The following is an 18,852-nucleotide window of genomic DNA, read 5'->3' as shown; positions in this document are numbered from 1 at the left end:
AGAACCAAGAATCGATCGTAGAACATATTCCCAGCACGCCGTTCCAAGAGATACGGTGAGCATGATCCATGGACACTGATAATTGAAGCATCGACCAACAGCTGGGCCCAAAGCTTAGCTGCACCACCAACCGTGAACACGGGGAAAGAAGCACGAAACAGGAATGCAGACAAAAACAAAGCTGAAGCACATGCTTTCCTTTCTGATTCAGGCTACCTTTAAGAATAAGGTCGGTGAAACCGGCGATTAGTGCATACCCGGCAAGTCAAATCCAAGGATTTTACGCTTCTGACTGGACGTTTGTGTTGTGCTTTGAACCTCATTTCGAAACATTCAAAAGAAGTTGAGATCAGACTCGGCCACAAAAAGTACACTTGCTTTTACCGTGTCTGTGGTTGATGGTGTGGCGTATCATTTCTCCAGCCACAATCACACACACCCTCACGCCTTCTTCGACTAGCGCTCCTGATCGACCGGTAATTCCCTCACCTCCATCCTCAAATCCCCCATATGATCTACGGATTTGTACTCATCATCCTTACCCAATGACCTCTTGTTGAATAGAAACGATCTGAGATTCATTAGTGAAGAGCCTCCTATCCAATCACTCGAGGAAGAGGCACGATAGCCACAATATCCGACTCGGTCGAGATTACATCCCCAATTCCATTCGTCTGTGCACACCATCTTAAACTTGTTACAAGCTGACAGTGACTTGAAGGGATGTTTGTATTATCGATGTTTCAATATGGAGATCTCCAGAAGTTGGATGGGTTCCCTGGCTGTAAAGCAATACAGATCCTTGACCAGATCTTCCACTCTTAAAAGCTTGAGGAACTTCATAAACCCCGGATAAAAGCCTCTATCAAACTTTATACTTGCCATAATTTACTCGTCATTTCTACGGCTGATATACCATTGAACTTCTTAATACCGAGTTCAGAATATCGCTATCCAAAATCATTCTCACACAGTCTCAACCATGAAGTTTTTATGTCTTTGCGGAGCATACGGAAGCTCAGATGTAAGTACAATCACTCAACTTCGCTTGCAACTTTGGTGCTGAAGCTGACTTTACGCAGAAATTTAGAGTGCAGCTTGGTGTGTATTCTCGGCAGTTCTTATTAACATGTGGATCATACTTACTGTTAAAATAGCTCCTCTTATTAAGGAATTAGCGTCTGATGAGACTGCTGAATTATTCTTCGCTCATGGTCCAGTCGACGCCTTCCCCCCCGAGGGATATGAAGATTATTTTGGCCCGGGGCCACATTATCGATTCATAAAGCCTGGTAATACAGAAGAAGGGGGAAGTGATCTTCTTGACCGTATTCGAAACTTTCCTAAGGGCGCAACCGCAGAAGATCAAATGCGAGAACTGATGAGAGGTGGAATTGGTTCCGCCGTTCCTGTCCCAAATGCCGACGGCACTTATGGTGATGAGAGTGCACAAGATGCGATGGAGTACTTATACGATATTATGCAAGAAGAAGGACCTTTCGATGGAATCATTGGATACTCAGAGGGAGCCACTGTTGCAGGGACGCTACTGTTGCATGAACAAAAAAGATTCGAAGTCGAGGGAAGAACACCAATGTTCAAATGTGCTATATTTTTTGCTGGATGGCCTCCAATGACGCCAGAATTTGATGGAATTGTTCTTGCGGATGAAACCGATCTGACAATCACCATCCCAACCGTTCACATCAGTAAGTCTCATAAATTCTTGAACAGCGCCATAAACATTATCTGACTCTCGAATTAGTTGGATCTTTAGACCCATATCTTGCAGGATGTATCTCACTCTACAATGTGTGTGATATGGACAATGCATATCTCTTCGATCATGGAAAAGGCCATACATTGCCCAGAGACCCGGAGACAGTCCGAGAGCTTGGCAACATAATACGCACGATGGGCTCAAATATCGGTCTTCTATGAGGTATCAGAGAGACAATGCATTGAAATGTTTATGTCAAATACCCGATAAAAGGCATTGCACCCTTGTAGTGAGCAGGCCTCACGCATGCTATGGAGGTTGGGATTGCCAGACCATAGACCAGACACTTTTTTCTTCATTTCAAAATTTTAATTATTACACGATACCAAATTTAGAGGCGACTTGGCAGGATCTAAGACGTTATTACGACTATTATATTTATAGTATATAAATTTTATTTCATCAATTGGCAGAATGTTTGTTTGTGATGCCATTGCGCTGGTGTTTCGCCCACCGTTCGACAGAACAATTATCATTCTCGCTGAACCTACATAAATCATCTACATAACTGGCTCTTTGAACCCACTGGCAGTAACTTCATGTACTTTCCATTCTTCACAATAGCCAAGAAGTTGTTTCGTGCTAGGTGATCTCAAGTTTCATGATCTCCACATTTCGAAGGCGACCTTAGCCGAGGGTGATATGCAACAATTCCACTTATGCATTCTGTCACGCCAAGTCAAAGAAAGAAACAACTACTCTCGAGCTTGTTTGACTCTACTCAAGTAAGTAATAGGCGATCTTATAGAGCAAGAGAGATCTAAAATCTCACCCACAAAGGTCAATCTCTGAAACGGTCATTCAAGGGGATTATCACCAGGTTGGCAGACATTTAACTCAGTCAATTGCGTTCATTTCTCATCAAAACAAATTCTGGTGAGGTTTCCTGTCATCTATCATGTTTCAATCATAACCAATTAAGCCGTGTGCTATAACGTTCAGAGCCCGCGGTCAGACCAAGGGTTCTCCATATGCACGGATGTGAGGTCTGTTTCTGGCTCCACCAAAAATCTTTAATTTCTTCTCCTGAGACCTAGTCAGGTTCACAATGAAAGAGAGGGGCAATTCCGAAACAAGAAACTTTATGTCGACATTGAGTGATTTTGATTTGCCACTATGAGAGGTGATACTATCATGAGAATCTCTATGGGAACTTCACATCACAGAAAGCAAAAATGGCGGGGAACACTGATAGCAGGTCATCATTATCGCCTCCACCAAAGTTCTCTCAATCAGATGTGCCTTTGTTGTCAGATATAGAGGTAGGCTATGAAGATGGCGAGAAAGTAAATCCTTCAATGTCGAAAATTGGGATGGTAAAACGGGCTCACAAATTCCATGGAGCTCCATTGCAAACAGATGCTCTGATGGAAGAGATTCTCTCCCCACATTCCGGCGACTTTAACTCACCTACCTCACCAAAGCAATGGCCAGCTTCAGCAAAGGAACCTTTACTACCAGGAGATGAAGATATCCAAATAGACAATGGGAACGTCGAAGTCATTGACCCTCAACCAAAGACTAAGGTACCTTATATCAGCGCAGAGTACAAGCTTGCGTTGTCTCATTTTAGGGTGGGTGTTCACCTCAACTGGAATTTCCCACATGACTAAAATCTCCAACAGCGAATATTCTCTTATACTAATAGTAATGACAAATTACTCCTCCTTGCAGCAGGAGGTGCATCGGTGTTCACCGGTATCACACTACCTCTCATGAACGTCGTGTTTGGTAAGACTATAAATTTCCATTTGTTTGGTGACTATTTGGAATGCTGATTGTATTTCTAGGTGCACTGGTTGGCGATTTCAGTGGGTTTTATAATCCCAACTCAAATGAAACAAAAGAGGTATTCACTGAAGCTATCAATCAAAATGTGTGAGTAGCAGCAAGTGTGAATGGGATTGATGATAGATACTAATCTCATGGTCCAGGATTTATATGCTCTATTTGTTTCTAGGAAGGCTTCTCCTCGACTACGTCGCTGTTGTGAGTGCATTAAGTGTAGACCATCGAAAGATTTCTAACATTTTTGTAGCTGGGATTCAGGATGGTGAGCATTCGAATATCCGCATCAATGCGAATAGCGTATCTCAATGCCCTCTTTCGTCAACCCATTTCGGTGCTTGATACATTGCCATCAGGGCAAACAGCGTCCATAATAACCATCACTGCTAATATACTCCAACTTGGTATCTCTGAAAAGCTCTCCATGTTTCTTCAAAGCGTTTCCTTAATTTTATCGGCTTTGATAGTCGCATTTTACTACAATTGGTTGCTCACACTTGTGACTAGCACCGGATTGATTTTTATTATTGCATTTTATTCATACACCATTCCGCGATTAGTAAAGATGTTGAAGCAAGTCGAGGAGGCTGATCAAGTGTCTTCTTCTATTGCGAGTGAAGTTTTCAGTTCGATCAGGATGGTCGTCGCTTGTGAAGCAGAAGGGAAAATGGCAAAAAGATATGCTGCGTGGGTAAAAGAATCACGGCGGCGAGGTTTACTTATGTCTCCCTTGGTAGCGATTCAACAAGCTCCTAGTATGTCTTCATAAACCTGCTTTCTTACCCTGACTGACTGGAAATTAGTATTTTTTGCAATTCATGCGTAAGTCTTCTTGACACGCTCATATGAATTTATACTTACAGATGTAACAGTACTTTTGCGATGTCCTTTTGGTTCGCTATCAAACTTTACCTAGAATCCGAAATTGCTAGCGTCTCAACTATAATTATGTTCGTTCTCATTAAAGTCCCTACTTCACTTGATATATAATATTAATCAATAATACCAGCGTTTTATCGTCTATAATGACTATTGTAATGTCTATTGGGGGTATAGCAGCCCCCATTACTGCCGCCGCACAAGCTGCCGGCGCTGCCGGTATTCTTTTCAGTATCATTGATGCTCCACAGCCAAAAACGAATGGTGTCAAGGCTCCAAAAGTTTCTTCCAGGGAAGATATCGTTCTTGAGAATGTCAACTTTGCCTATCCTCTGAGGCATGATGTTAAGGTGCTTGATAATCTAAGCGTTCGATTTCCTGCCGGAAAATTGACAGCTATTGTCGGAGCATCTGGCTCAGGGAAGAGTACCATCGTCGGGTTGATTGAAAGGTGGTATGAACTTGATGGAAACCTCACGGATAATGCTATTGTAAGTTTGGGGACACGAAAAATGCTGAATATCATCACTGACAAATCAAAAGACACTTTTCTTCCGAAATGGTACTATCAGTGTCGGTGGTCGGAAATTACATGAGATTGATTTGAAGTGGTGGAGGTCACAAATAGGACTTGTTCAGCAAGAACCATTTTTATTCAATACTACTATTTACAGAAATGTGGAATATGGTTTAATAGGTACTAAATGGGAACATGAAACTTACGAAAAGAAGAGGAGATTAGTGAGACGAGCTTGCAAGGAGGCATTCGCAGATGAATTTATCAAACGACTTCCAGAGGTAACGCTAGCCATGAAATCATGATCAGTTGACTTGAAAATGTTTCTAACTTTCATAGGGATATGACACAATGGTAGGCGACTCTGGGATAAAGCTCAGTGGGGGTCAACGACAGAGACTGGCAATTGCAAGGAGCATTGTTAAGCAGCCAAAGATTTTGATTCTTGACGAAGCAACAAGCGCTATCGATGTCAGAAGTGAAAGAATAGTTCAGGCTGCATTAGATAAAGTCTCCAAGAACCGAACCACGATCACGATAGCGCATCGATTATCTACCGTCATTAAGGCAGACAATATCGTCGTTATGAAGAAAGGTCAGGTAGTACAACAGGGGACTCATGAGCAGCTGTTATTGGATCTGAATGGTCCATATTGGGCACTTGCAAATGCTCAACACCTGGGAAATGGTGATCTTGCTAGAAAAGAAATCGATATCCCAAGCGATCCAGAGAAACGGGGAATAGACTCGCCAATATTCGAAAGGGTCAGTCTTGACATGGCAGAAAATCTACCCAGCATGGAGATGCAGTTCCCTGACACAAAACCAAAAACTCCCGTGGGAAGCTTTATACTTTTCCTTTGGGAACAAAAACCACGATGGGTATGGTATACAATAATGTTTCTAAGTTCCTTAGGCGCTGGTGCTTCATTTCCATTACATGCATTTCTATTCGCTAAACTCATTTCGCTGTTTAATTTATGGGGACAAGTTCTCCAAGTACAGACCAATTATTGGTGCTTCATGTTCACGTTGTTGGCCATCGGTGTGGGTCTAAGTTATTATGCTCTCGGGTGGTCTTCAAACACGGTATCATTTGTAAGTTTTGTCAACTGTCGGCTACTTTGATGACTAACAATAGTGTCAGAACATCACAGCTACATATCGCCAAGAATACTTTCAAAACGTGCTCTCGAAGCCCGTATCATACTATGATGAAGAAGAGAATTCCGTGGGTAGTTTGACAGCTAGAATGGCAAGTGATCCTACTCAGCTTCAACAGTTGCTCGGGATCAACATGGCAATTGTACTCATCTCCATGTTTAATATCTTTGGATCCGTGGCGATGTCCTTTTATTTTGGATGGAAACTCACTCTATTGACTGTGGTGACGACGATGCCCATTATTCTGGCCGCGGGATTCTTTCGACTCAGATACGAAACTCAATTCGAGAAAATGAACAACGAAGTATTTGCTGAGAGCTCAAAATTCGCTACCGAATCTATTGGTGCGTTCCGGACTGTATCAGCTCTAACTCTCGAATCAGAGATTTGTGGACGGTATGAAAAACTCTTACGAAACTATACCAAGAAAGCTTTCCGGAAAGCTAGATTCTCAACCTTTATATTCGCAATGAGCGATAGCATCGCGATACTATGTATGGCCTTTGTTCTCTGGTATGGCGGCCAGCTTCTGGCGGATCATGAGTATACACCTTTTAATTATCTAGTTGTATACTTAGCCGTTGTACAAGGAAGTACCACGGCAGGCCAATCTCTAAGTTTCGGACCCAATGTAGCGCAAGCCTTTGCAGCAGCAGATCGTATCCGTGGTATGAGACCTGAAGGTAAAAAAGGCGATGAGTCAGTGCTTTACGACTTCGCAGACGCGCACGATCCGGAGAAAAGCTCACGGGGAGTCAAAATTGAGCTCAAGAATGTCTCTTTCAAGTATCCTACTCGTGATGTTCCAGTACTCAATGGACTCGACATGACGATTGAGAAAGGGCAATTTGCAGCCATCGTTGGACCATCTGGATGTGGTAAAACAAGTATTATATCTCTACTTGAGCGATTTTATCAAATCCAGAGTGGTCAAATTCTCTATCAAGACACGGATATCAATGATGTCTCTCTTGAAGAATACCGTAAATTTATCTCGTTAGTTGCGCAAGAACCCTCCTTGTTCGAAGGTTCGATCCGCGATAACATTCTTCTGGGCGTCTCAGACGAAGAAGAGGTATCAGACACCGTACTCCATCAAATCTGTCGCGATGCAGAGATCCATGACTTCATATCCTCTCTCCCTGAAGGTTATAACACTGCCGTAGGCGCCCATGGAGTCGCACTATCAGGTGGCCAGAAACAACGCATTGCTATTGCACGAGCTTTGATTCGAAATCCAAAATTATTGTTGTTAGACGAAGCAACGTCCAATTTAGATTCTGAGACCGAGAGGAGTGTGCAAGCTGTATTTGAGAGAACTGGAAGGGGGAGAACCATGATTGTTGTCGCTCATAGATTGGCAACAGTTCAGAATGCAGATATCATTTTCGTCCTAGGAGAAGGTGGGAATGTGGTGGAAAGAGGAAGTCATGGACGCTTGTTGGGGATGAGAGGGTTATATTGGCAAATGGTATGTTTTTCGTGTTCTGATTGGTGATATATATTCTAGAGTGAAGGCTAATCATTGACTGTAGTGTCAAGCACAAGCTTTAGATCGATAGAGTTGGAGATAGTTTTTGGTTGCCTCATTTTCATGTTGAAATATCTTTTGGCGAATGGGAATGGGATAGGATATCTAAAGCTGGCGGCTTTGGTGTATTAGGCGTGCTAGGTGTTTTTTGTAGATATAATAAATTTCAGGTAGTAAGAAAGTTCCACCCCATGAGTAACATGAGCTTCATAACATGACATCAACATTGTATCGACACCTGACTATCAACTCCGGCTACAAGTCATCTCATAGAAACCAGAAATTTCGAAAACTGGCCCTGTACTTTTGCGACACACATCTACGGATAAAGGATGCATGAAATCTTTCCTCAAGTTACGAGAAAGATTTCAAGACATTTCACGTGATGTGATATCTTCAAATTGTGCGATTCAAAATAATTTGAGATAATCTCAAATTCAGATGTGCAACAAAACGCCAAATGTCACGAGACGATCACGGGGTTTTTAAGGCTTATTCGCACTGCCACCTCCCAAGTGCAAACGGCAGATGAGATTAGATGTTGGTAAATCTGCATCACGGCTCGGGACCTGGAGCCGAGAGACACGGAAGGGCGAAACAGTCGAATAATTGATCGACTCATAAACATGTTATGTTGCAAAGTTAAACATTGTGTTGGGCTTGGATTCCGGTTGAGACGTACCTTGGTGGAAATCTAGTTGGAGTTACATCTAATGCATGTTCCCGCACACGTTCTAACCTGGAGTCGTCCGCAATTCTGAGTCGCAGGTATTGCTTCGCCACTGCTTCGCCAGATTTTGGTAAATGTGCAATGGAGTCTCAATTTTACCAAGCTTGTCGGTGGATATTTACTGACCAATACAGTAAGAAAGCAAAAATAGGTATTTGCAGAGGCTGCACATTTTTAAGCGCCGTGCCCGCCAATAACGCAGTGTTCCTCAACTTGATGATGTCGCAAGCCCGAACAGTAACCATTGGTGGTCTTCGACTAATTGGACGATTCTCTATAAAGAAACTTGGAACCTGCGTTGTGGGTTTTAGACGCCATAAAAGTGACGTAGGTGACACTGCTCATGTTAAGAATCATAAACGATATACTTCAGGTGCGTCACGAAGCGTGTCCTATGGACGAAGTTAAAAGGTACAAACGGAGTTTCAAATACAATCATTGGCTGAAAAGGCTATTTTAGCACATTTGATGGGAGGCCTGAATCTTGCACTCACTAGATTCCCCATGGGTCACCAACCATGATTTTTGTTCTAATATGAGCATTTAGAAGTTTTGAAAAGTTTCTTCCGCGTCTTTTCAGCCCCTGCGCCATAACTTAAATTTTTTATCATATTGGCTGAGACCATTTCTGATAGCCTCGCATATACTTGCGGGATATTGCAACGTAGCAGGTCCAGACAACCTATCGAGTTGCGTTCCTCTAACTAAATCCATCCACTGCTCCAAATGCAAAATGCCGAATATGAGTATTGGCCTGCTACTTGCAGCCCGAGAAATACTAAGACGAAAATACTGTTCCATCTCAATTCATGCCCATGAGTCATTCTATCCCAATGAGATATTGCGGCGTTGAACACGTGTTCCAGTGTGCGGATAGACACATCACGCTGCTTTATACTTTGTAGCATGATGAATCTGATGGAAAATGGAAGTGCAATGATTGATCATAGTTCGCTCTTGTGTCTACTTAATATCGAACATTCTCTAGAATTCCAGTATTAAGAAATTTGAAAGATGTTTGAGAATAATCCAGGCCGACAGACTTCTCCCGTGACCTTCAAAATGGACTACAGTATACCTACGATGACACCATTTGACACCCCGCCCAATATTACTTATTTACCTTCGATGGCATTCAAGAAACCCACACAAGACGAGAAATCTATTACTCAAATTCACGACGCGGCAACATTGGAGGGCCAGCAAATTGGTGCTATCCTGCCAATCAGGAGAGCATTAAAAGCCACGGCTTTCTGTTCACCGCTTGCAAGAGTCGGTGATTATGTCGAAATTCTGGCATATTACAATGTCAGTCAAGTTGAAGTTAAGAATATTCGTACTAGTATGTCAGGAACCATCGACTGGGAGGATCTACTTCCGGTTCCCTACGATGGAAAATGCGGTTGCTTGGGTGGAGGATGTCGATGTATCTACGAAACTTGGCAAGCGTATTCGGCACGCCGTCCACCAAGACTGATGCCCGTATATGGTGTTCAGGATATGAGTGGAATATATGGTATGGATTTCACACTTCCCACAGAGGAGGACTGGGCACAGGTTGATGACATGTACACCAAAACTTACTCATCGACAGTCTCTCCTCCTCAGACTTCTAATGATCCAAATTCCTCGCTATACACAACCAATTTTACAACAAAGACACTTCCAGAAGTACACGATCCCCTAACAATCGCTGGGCAAACACCCGGAGCCATCGTAGCTGTGAAACAACATGCTCACCTTCCTCACGACTTTGGCCCAGTTCTCGAGACCGAGATTGGAGACCACTGTAAATTTCTCGAAGCCTGCGAACATGGTTGGGGCAAAGTGAAGGTCAAAAATCTCCGCACTGGGAAGGAAGGATATCTGCGATGGCAAGCTTTCAAACCGGTTAATTCGAGAAATACATGTTCTTGTCTTAAAGCTTGGTGCTATTGCGAGTATGATGATTTTGAGAAGAGCAAAGCGTACTGCGAAGCCGCCCATAAAGCATGAGCTTGAGTGGGGTTGTGTTGGATGACGCAATGATGATATGACTGACTGATAGAAATCGCTAGATAGGAAAATGGATACCCACTTCACTTGGATACTTTAGGAAACATGGGACTTAGTGTGCATTCGTTCTGAAAATTTACTTGTTGCAATGAATGGTGAATGTGAGATACTCTTCTGTATTGAGCTTACTTGTTACTTGAGACATTGATTAAATTAGGTAGGTGAACGAAATAAGTTTTAGTACCATTCCAATACCCAATGGACAAAACAGATGACAAAATGGTGTAAAGTGTGGCTCTTTAGAATTGGTGATTCATTTTGGCGTGCAACATATTCTGTTCCAAGTGTGATTGTGTAGATCCACACGTAAAAATTTCTGAATTGCAGTACTTCCAGCATGCACTTTTCCGCCTGCAAGCACTCAGAATTCTACGCGAAGCCGCTGTCTTGGCTGGTCCACCGACTTGGCGACCTGGGGTTGGTGGGAGGTCTTATTCTCGTTCCCAGTTGTTGATACTGCAACATCTAACTCTCCACTTTAAGACGCTACTTTTAAATTGATGTGATCTTCCATCTACTATGTGAGATCATCGAGCTCGCCAACATTTCGCCAAATCTTGCAGACTCAGATTTTGGTAGAACTGACACTCAGACCGGATAGTTTGAGATCGTGGTTTTCAAAACTATACTATTTTGACAGAGGACTACACTGTCTCAAGTATTAATCCGAAGTCGACGCAAAATGAAGATTTTGCAAAATCTTCAGATACAGTATCTCCCGAAGGAAAACGAAGCCCCTCACAGCTCCTTAAATTTTACATTCATAGTTATGCACGCATTTGACCAATGAGCCCGGCTAGTCTGTTAAGCCTGCGGAGACTCCTAGAACTTAGACTGCTTAGAACTTCTTGGCCTCTGCGTGAAATATCGTTTTGTTAGACACGAGGACCTTTAACTTTCCGGAACGACCATTCAGTCTAACCTTCGAGCATTCACCAGACTGGGACCGACGAAACAGTACGGTGAATAGAGCCCAATGAGACATTCAGATACCTGGAAATGGATCAGTACTTAGCGAATAAAAGATTCTTCGCTCATTAGTTCGAGCTAGGCGAAGTAAAATTGGCTTAGAGAATGGAGACAGAAAATGGAATTTAGCATAGATGATCGCCTACCCACCCCGGCTTTTAAAAGGTTAACAGGATGACATTAATGAATGATTGGAGATTTGTGCATGTCCAATTTTTGATGCAAGCGCAAGCGAAGCGTAATATGAAGAGCAAGCAAGATAGTCTCGTTACCGGGTTGCAATGCGATGTAGCTATGTTGTACTTTAGACGCGGATCTGTGGTATCTATATTAGCAATTGGGGTCTGGAGTCATTTTTGGCCAATAATCTTTGTTATTCATTTTCAGGGATTCAGAAATCGTGTATTCTAGAGTCAGACGATTTCCATTCCCATCCTTTCCATGGTTGCCTAATAATAGACATCTAGAAATGTGATAGAGTGGATGCGTACCCGAATTGTGAAATTGACGAGTGACGCCACACTTTACTTTCCGTGATTGTGGCTGGGAATTTCATCCACACCGCTAACTCCTGTCTTCACTTTGAATGATTGATTTTCATAGCTCGAACAAAAATGCGTCTTATAAACACATCATCACTATGTCTCGAGGAATTCTACGATGGCCATATTCCAGCATACGCAATTCTTTCACACCGATGGGGCAAGAAGGAGGTGACCTTTCATGACATGCAAGCTGGTAATTGCATGGATATAGAAGGATTCGCGAAGATCAAAGGATGTTGTAAGCAGGCCGGACTAGATGGTTGGACGTATGTTTGGATTGATACTTGTTGCATCGATAAAGCGAGCAGTGCAGAGCTTTCAGAGGCTATCAACTCTATGTTTCAATGGTACCAGAAAGCAGAAATTTGCTATGCATATTTGAGCGATGTTGAAAATCGTCCTGATTCCTCAAAACCGGTAGAACTAGAATCTAGTGATTGGTTCAAAAGGGGGTGGACGCTACAAGAACTACTTGCTCCGAAAAAACTGGCTTTCTTCGACCGAAACTGGGATCTAATCGGTAGCAAGGAACACCTTCAAGATGACCTTCGAAAAATCACTGGAATTTTGGACATGGACAACTGGAGACGCGCTTCGATTGCCCAAAAGATGTCCTGGGCTTCTCGAAGATCGACAACCAGGGTTGAGGATCAGGCTTATAGTCTTCTGGGTCTATTCGATGTCAACATGGCTCCATTATATGGAGAAGGCAAGAAAGCCTTCATGAGACTTCAACTTGAGATATTGGCTGTATCTGATGATGAATCAATATTCGCATGGAGAGATCCGAGCGAAACAGGAGGGGGGTTACTAGCTCATTCTCCAGAAGCGTTTCGCGACTCCGCTGAGATCGTCTCCAAACCATTTGACACGATACAAAAATGGAATCCAAATTCAACGAGAAGGCCACACCTAATGACGAATAAGGGCTTACAATTAGAGTTACCACTTGCAACGCCTTTCACAGATTGTTCTTGTGGTTATGTCAGGCATCTCGCACACGAATCTTCCGCCTACCCATCAGATACCAAGCTTGCCCCTCTACAATGTTGCTATGAGGGGAATACGAAATCAGGTAACCCACACGTATTAGCCGTATATCTCATTCGCAATCGTGGTAATGAATTCTCGAGAATTGATCCTGAGTCCATCGAAACAATTGACATTCGTCAACTCGACAGAAGTCCACTCTCGCGTTTGAAAACTGAAAAAAGTCCGTGCCTAGACAAATTTCCAGAATCGAGGATACAAGAATATATGGAAAGTATTTTTGTCAGGCAGCATCAACCTATCGATGGCGTTCTTGACCCTTATGAAGTTTTTGTGGAGACCAAGGCATTTGCAGAATTAGGCTTCACTATGATAACCGAATGGCTATCTAATACTCGACAGACCAAAACAATAAAAATTAAGGATGGAATACGAGTGCAAACCAATCAATTACAGCCAAATGGTATGACGGCCATAATAACTTTCACTCAGGGTGGTAGTATTGAAAGAGGCTACTTGGGAATCTACGCGTTTGTTCTCAATATTACGATTACTTCACGCGGACCTCTCGTTAGTTTGATGGAAGTACCAGTGCATCAAAAGCAAAGGATAATTGAGTATGAGCAGGAGAGTTTCAATGACGGGAGATCACCACATGCAGAATCTTTGCTTGAACGACATCATGCAGGGGACTTGATTGCCCCAATACTGACTAAGGCTAAAGACATTCCTCCTTGGCTGAAGTATCGAGTCCTCTTTGCATTCAAGGAAAGGGCTTTACAGACTCATGTTAGTAATGGATATAGCCTAAAAGACCTCTTCAGTGGGTTCTTGGCAGCATTCTAATGTAAAAATTAAACAATATGTTATCATGCCAAACTTTAGAATGAATTCAAATTATATTCGATGCTTGGGGATCATTCCACAAGACCTGCCACTTGCTCATACATACTTAGCCGACAAAGCATTATCTATAATATGTTTTGGATTCAAATGACCGATGTTACGTTATTTTCAGGAGTGGGAGTGCACATGTTATTGTGTGTAGCTAACAATCTATGGTATAGTGCGTAGAGTTCATAGAGCTAGCTTCTGAATCTAACCCAGTACTAGTGCGAAACGTGCTTCCAACAATTGCGACTGCTTTACATTGCGATGAGATGATTGTATTTTCTGGGACTGAATTCCAACCATTGAAGTCAATCTTCACTTTCTTTGTAACGAGAATGCAAAAACTTAGGCCGTGCTACTGTCTACCTTGGCTAAAAAAAACGGAGATAGTGCAATTCCATTCATATCTTCCGACCGCGAGAACTTTGCTTGCAATCACTTTGTCAAATCTCAAAGGTCTTAGTATCTTGCTTCGGCGGGGGAACATTCTCGGAGTGCTCCGACGCAAAAGGCATTTCGCCCACCAGGCCTACCACTGGAACACACTCGTACCTGCGTCGCAAACAAAAAGATCTGCACGCAGTAAAGCAAGGCCCATCATAGTGATTGAGGCACCAATATAACCATCTTTGCCCTGCATTTACCCCGCCATGTACTACTAGCTACATTGTCCTTGACAGGGTCAAAATTTAATCAGTAGTTGTGGAGCCGGCCCAATGACAATGATGAGAGGATTCCACCAACAAGAATGCCCCGATCAGTTAGGTGACAGTGAAGTTTATCTAAGATGAGAGCTGAAATGGATTCTCTCACACACTAAATTCAAACGGCTGCGCAAACCCCTGGAAAGCAGATAGGTCTCCCTGTCGCCTGACGGTAAAGATGCGACGTATTGTAAGAAAATGCCACGCGGATTGCCTCCAATTGAGAGTTGATGCCAAGATTGAAGCTTATAGCACGACTGAAACCTCACCAGCCATCATTGATGGAAGGAATCTATACCTCCGTGGAGAGGAAGCAATGGAATGGCATTCAAGAACAACAAACTTGCGGGCTTCATGTATGGTTTCTTGTGCCGATAGCTGAAGATAGAGCAAGCTTCATTCTACATCAAATGATGCTATCTGAAATAGATAAGAATTTGACATCTAAAGCATGCATGACCCAAACCAAAATTCCATGCTGGCGAGAAAGGATTGAAATAAAAAGGCTTGAAGGCTATCTCTATCTTCTGTCAATATTGGAATGATTCGGTTGGTTTGCAGGCTAATCTTTGATTGGATACCTTGTTCACTCAAAATTGAATCTTATCGTCTAGATATACTGTTGTAGTTCTCAACTTGTCACTTTTGTGAAGAAGTTCCTACCAAAATCAAAGAACTAATGGATTGTCAGTCTCCTTCTTCTTGACAAAAGATTATTTGGTGCATGCTTCTAAATACCTTACTTGGACCACAATTCGGAATAATAGTTTCCCCGAACTCCACCATGGACTACTTTCACCGCTTTACCTCTGGTTCAAAAGGTCAAGCTCAAGCTTCGACTTCCCAATCTCTCTCCAATTCCACCAAATCTGAACCTCAGCCAAAAATGGAGAATCATCGACAGCAAGACGAGTCTGCTGCATCTGCAGTATCTTCTCCATCTGAATCCAAAAAGCCAAGAAAGAAGAAGGTTCTGTTGATGGGAAAATCAGGTTCCGGAAAGAGTTCTATGAGAAGCATCATCTTTTCGAACTATGTCGCAAAGGATACAAGACGATTGGGAGCAACAATTGATGTCGATCTTAGCCATGTCAAATTTCTAGGAAATTTAACGCTCAATCTATGGGATTGTGGAGGGTGAGTTCTTGTTATATGGTGTTTTCAAGCTTTCCATCAACATGGGGTGCGGGGTAGTCATCGCAAACTGCATTCGAGTTTGCCAGACTTTACAAGATATCAGATTGGTATTTTATACTGCTCGCAGATTACCATTGAAATTTTCATATCATTACAGTCTACATTGCTATGTTTTTAATTTCACACTCTTGGATATGGCTAACAAACATCTAGTCAGGATGCATTCATGGAAAACTATCTATCTCAACAACGTCAACATGTATTCTCAAGTGTCGGCGTCCTCATTTACGTCTTCGATATCGAATCTCGGGATTTCGATCGTGATCTCTTAACATATCGCTCGATCATCACCGCACTCACTCAATTCTCACCAACCGCAAGTATCTACGTCTTGATTCACAAGATGGATCTTGTCCTTCCGAACCAACGTGAGGATATTTTTCATGAGAGAATCACACTCGTCCGATCTAAATCAGAATCGTTCAATATCGTGCCATTTGCGACATCTATTTGGGATCAATCGTTATACAAGGCATGGGCAGAAATCATTCACGATCTAGTTCCTAATCTCGGAGAAATCGAAAGACACCTCTCTTCACTTGGTACTATCATTGAAGCTGAAGAAGTTCTCCTATTTGAGCGCTCATCTTTCCTTGTTGTCTCAAGCTGGACTTCCCCAGAAGGAGAAGCAAATCCTACCACTGATCGATTCGAGCGTCTTTCGAATATCATCAAAAACTTCAAGCAAAGCACCTCTCGTTACACCGGTACACCCAAGTCCGCCGAACAGTTCAGTTTATTCGAGTTGAAAATGCCAAACTTCAGTATGTTTGTCGTTAAATTTACAACCAATACATACCTTGCGGCCATCCTTCCACCTGGAGAGGAACGCTTCAATTGTGCTTTGGAGAACGCGAAGATTGCTGCGAGGGATTTTGAAGAGCTTGATAGCCCAGCGAGAAAGAGTGCCGATAGAGGTGCAACAGGTACTGAGGCTGGAATGGTTTAGACAAATATGGGGATTTGATAGATAGATGCTACTTTCAGATATGACGATATGACACAATGCAAATGGGATCTGGCATGGCGTTGGATTCGGGAATACCCTTGGCTTTTCATGTATAATACGCTGGCAGGGAAGGAGCATCGGAGAGGCTAAATTCGATAGTTACTAATAAGGTTTACTCAGGTATCCAATGCCCGTATGACTGTGATTCAAAAGATATGCCACGTTCGTGTGACGGTGCCACACGTCGGAACATACACACTTTCAGAGAAATATGCACGCGTGCAGTAATGATTCGAGGACTATAACAAGTGTGGTAATTCTAGACGAAATTGGATTCGAATTGGTGAAAAAACAAGAAAGTCGACAGAGGGGATCTCCTTCAAAAATCCGAAGAAATATCATGGTTTTGACATTCCTTTGTGGCTTCTAACCAGAGCATCAAATAATTAGTCCAAACTGCAATTCAACCAAAACTTTGAAATATTTAATATCTTTCGAATGTTGAATTTAGACATTGAGAAATCTTCAATTGTTAAATTGATTTGGAACATTGAATTTATAAAATCAATAATAGTATTTTCAGAATCTCAAAGCTAAAATTTCAGGATGGACTACACAGTCCGGACTACTGGAAACACTGCTTCCAACACTCACGCAAAGGAGTCCAAATCCACACCGAGACCACAGAGGGTAGTATCTATAGCACGAGTTAGCATCTAATCTCCCACATCTCAAAACGGAGATAGAAGGAACGAGAAAGGAATCAAAGTATACATACCGAGGCTATATTGCTTAGCAACCGCCTTTGTCCAACCCCCCATAAAAGTAGTCACTGTATTTACACCCTCTTTATAGTCCTCCTGCACAGCCCACAAGGGCAAATCACTTCCGATATCTGTACTCCTACTAGCAAATATACCGCTCCATTGATTGCCATTTGCATAGATGCCCCATTTTAATCCTGTAGCCTTCATTGCTGTGACCCATTGTTTGGCGAGCTTTTCATTGGCTGCAGCACCGAGATTCCAGGCATTACAAGGAGAATTGGAGACAGATGTGGGTTCGAGATCGAGCCAGAGAGTGTGAATATCCATATTGTTATCGGAGATTACTTTGAGGTATTCGGCCATCTGGGTATCGACGCTCTTGCATTTAGGTTCAGAACCGGTGGGTGTACCGGTGCAGGGAAAGATGTAGGAGTCGATCCGGGTGAAACCGGCGGCTTTGGCATTTTTATAGGAGGCCACAAAGTTTTTATCTACTTGGCCGCCGGTCCCGCAAGCTTGCTGGTATCCACGGATGGCGACTATGTCTTTGGTTTTCTTGGCGCACTCGAAGAAAGCTGGGGTGCCGAGTTGAGATATATCGATACCTAGAGAGCCGGCACCGCTAGACGGTGGAGTAGTACCGCCGCCACTCTTGATGCAGCACTAATATCTGTTAATACATGAAACTTTGAAGACACGAAAGAGGCGTACCTGAACATCTGCCGGTCCGGGACAAAGACCGCTACTGAAAGAACCACCAGAGCAGGCTACGGATGTCGCTTGACACACACCCTTTCCGCTGGAACATGTTGCTACGCAGCATTGATTGTCGACGCCTCCTGGACAGGCACCAGCAATATACTTTCCACCTGAGCAGGAGCTAGAAGTGCTCTGACAGAAGCCAGGCCCACTAGATGTTGAGCAAGCAGTTGATGCTCTAGGAACAAGAGGGTTGCTGGAAGCGACAGCGATAATACCTGCGAAGGCAATAAAAATCTTGGAGAAAGACATAGCTGAATGTTTTGAAATATCGAATGGAAAAATTACAGAGTCAGAGTAAAAGTAATGAGTATTCAATAAGATACTGAGTGGAAAGATGAGAATAAGGAATATGACGATGCTACATTCCCATATGGTTATATCTTCACTTATTTTCGACGATCAGCCTCATATTGGACAGGATCGTCACCTTCATTTCCACATTCCTCAGCCTTACACAGTCCCATCGTCATTATGTGTTATGCTTCTTTCTTGAGTGACGGGGGTAGAATTCGGCAGCCTGGGTAGGATTTCAGAATCCTTCTGCTATATCTCGTATTGAACGGTAGAGCAGCTGTTAGTGTGTCGGCTCCAAATCCTTAATCTCCCCATAACGCGGGGCGGGAACATGGGTAAG

General features: G+C 42.9%; 6 protein-coding genes across 8 annotated transcripts; 5 read left to right on the top strand and 1 right to left on the bottom strand.

The window, feature by feature from the left end:
• Positions 1-475: 475 nt before the first annotated feature.
• BCIN_07g02910 (hypothetical protein) lies at positions 476-2,272 on the top strand. Of its 2 annotated transcripts, XM_024693953.1 has the most exons (5): positions 476-672; positions 722-1,024; positions 1,083-1,101; positions 1,158-1,709; positions 1,766-2,272. In XM_024693953.1, exons 2-5 carry the CDS (start codon positions 983-985, stop codon positions 1,939-1,941), a joined length of 789 nt encoding a protein of 262 aa, XP_024549742.1. In that variant the 5' UTR covers positions 476-672; positions 722-982; the 3' UTR covers positions 1,942-2,272. The 2 variants fall into 2 exon arrangements, with proteins under 2 accessions (XP_024549742.1, XP_001558635.1); XM_001558585.2 differs by having other exon boundaries at positions 476-1,024.
• Positions 2,273-2,655: 383 nt separating this feature from the next.
• On the top strand, positions 2,656-7,846 carry BCIN_07g02900 (hypothetical protein). The gene is made up of 12 exons (XM_024693952.1): positions 2,656-3,354; positions 3,406-3,511; positions 3,571-3,658; positions 3,715-3,769; positions 3,819-4,323; positions 4,372-4,390; positions 4,441-4,518; positions 4,578-4,938; positions 4,991-5,245; positions 5,304-6,062; positions 6,112-7,599; positions 7,664-7,846. The coding sequence occupies exons 1-12, from the start codon at positions 2,956-2,958 to the stop codon at positions 7,688-7,690; spliced, it is 4,140 nt and encodes a 1,379-aa protein (XP_024549741.1). The 5' UTR covers positions 2,656-2,955; the 3' UTR covers positions 7,691-7,846.
• Positions 7,847-9,297: 1,451 nt separating this feature from the next.
• BCIN_07g02890 (hypothetical protein) lies at positions 9,298-10,532 on the top strand. Of its 2 annotated transcripts, XM_024693951.1 has the most exons (2): positions 9,298-9,905; positions 9,984-10,532. In XM_024693951.1, exons 1-2 carry the CDS (start codon positions 9,404-9,406, stop codon positions 10,382-10,384), a joined length of 903 nt encoding a protein of 300 aa, XP_024549740.1. In that variant the 5' UTR covers positions 9,298-9,403; the 3' UTR covers positions 10,385-10,532. The 2 variants fall into 2 exon arrangements, with proteins under 2 accessions (XP_024549740.1, XP_001558639.2); XM_001558589.2 differs by having other exon boundaries at positions 9,298-10,532.
• A 1,465-nt stretch (positions 10,533-11,997) lies between these two features.
• On the top strand, positions 11,998-13,868 carry BCIN_07g02880 (hypothetical protein). Its single transcript, XM_001558590.2, has one exon. The coding sequence runs from the start codon at positions 12,028-12,030 to the stop codon at positions 13,792-13,794; it is 1,767 nt and encodes a 588-aa protein (XP_001558640.2). The 5' UTR covers positions 11,998-12,027; the 3' UTR covers positions 13,795-13,868.
• Positions 13,869-15,216: 1,348 nt separating this feature from the next.
• On the top strand, positions 15,217-16,876 carry Bcgtr1. The gene is made up of 2 exons (XM_001558592.2): positions 15,217-15,680; positions 15,894-16,876. The coding sequence occupies exons 1-2, from the start codon at positions 15,268-15,270 to the stop codon at positions 16,687-16,689; spliced, it is 1,209 nt and encodes a 402-aa protein (XP_001558642.2). The 5' UTR covers positions 15,217-15,267; the 3' UTR covers positions 16,690-16,876.
• A 356-nt stretch (positions 16,877-17,232) lies between these two features.
• Positions 17,233-18,623, bottom strand: BCIN_07g02860 (hypothetical protein). Its single transcript, XM_001558593.2, has 3 exons — positions 18,168-18,623; positions 17,468-18,119; positions 17,233-17,386 (listed from the first exon to the last, which is right to left on the bottom strand). The coding sequence occupies exons 1-3, from the start codon at positions 18,465-18,467 to the stop codon at positions 17,340-17,342; spliced, it is 999 nt and encodes a 332-aa protein (XP_001558643.2). The 5' UTR covers positions 18,468-18,623; the 3' UTR covers positions 17,233-17,339.
• Positions 18,624-18,852: the final 229 nt, after the last annotated feature.

The sequence above is a fragment of the Botrytis cinerea genome, chromosome 7, assembly GCF_000143535.2.
Source record: "Botrytis cinerea B05.10 chromosome 7, complete sequence".
Taxonomy (NCBI): Eukaryota; Fungi; Ascomycota; class Leotiomycetes; order Helotiales; family Sclerotiniaceae; genus Botrytis; species Botrytis cinerea.
The sequence above is the reverse complement of the archived record's forward strand: the minus strand, read 5'-3'. Positions and strand labels throughout refer to the sequence as shown.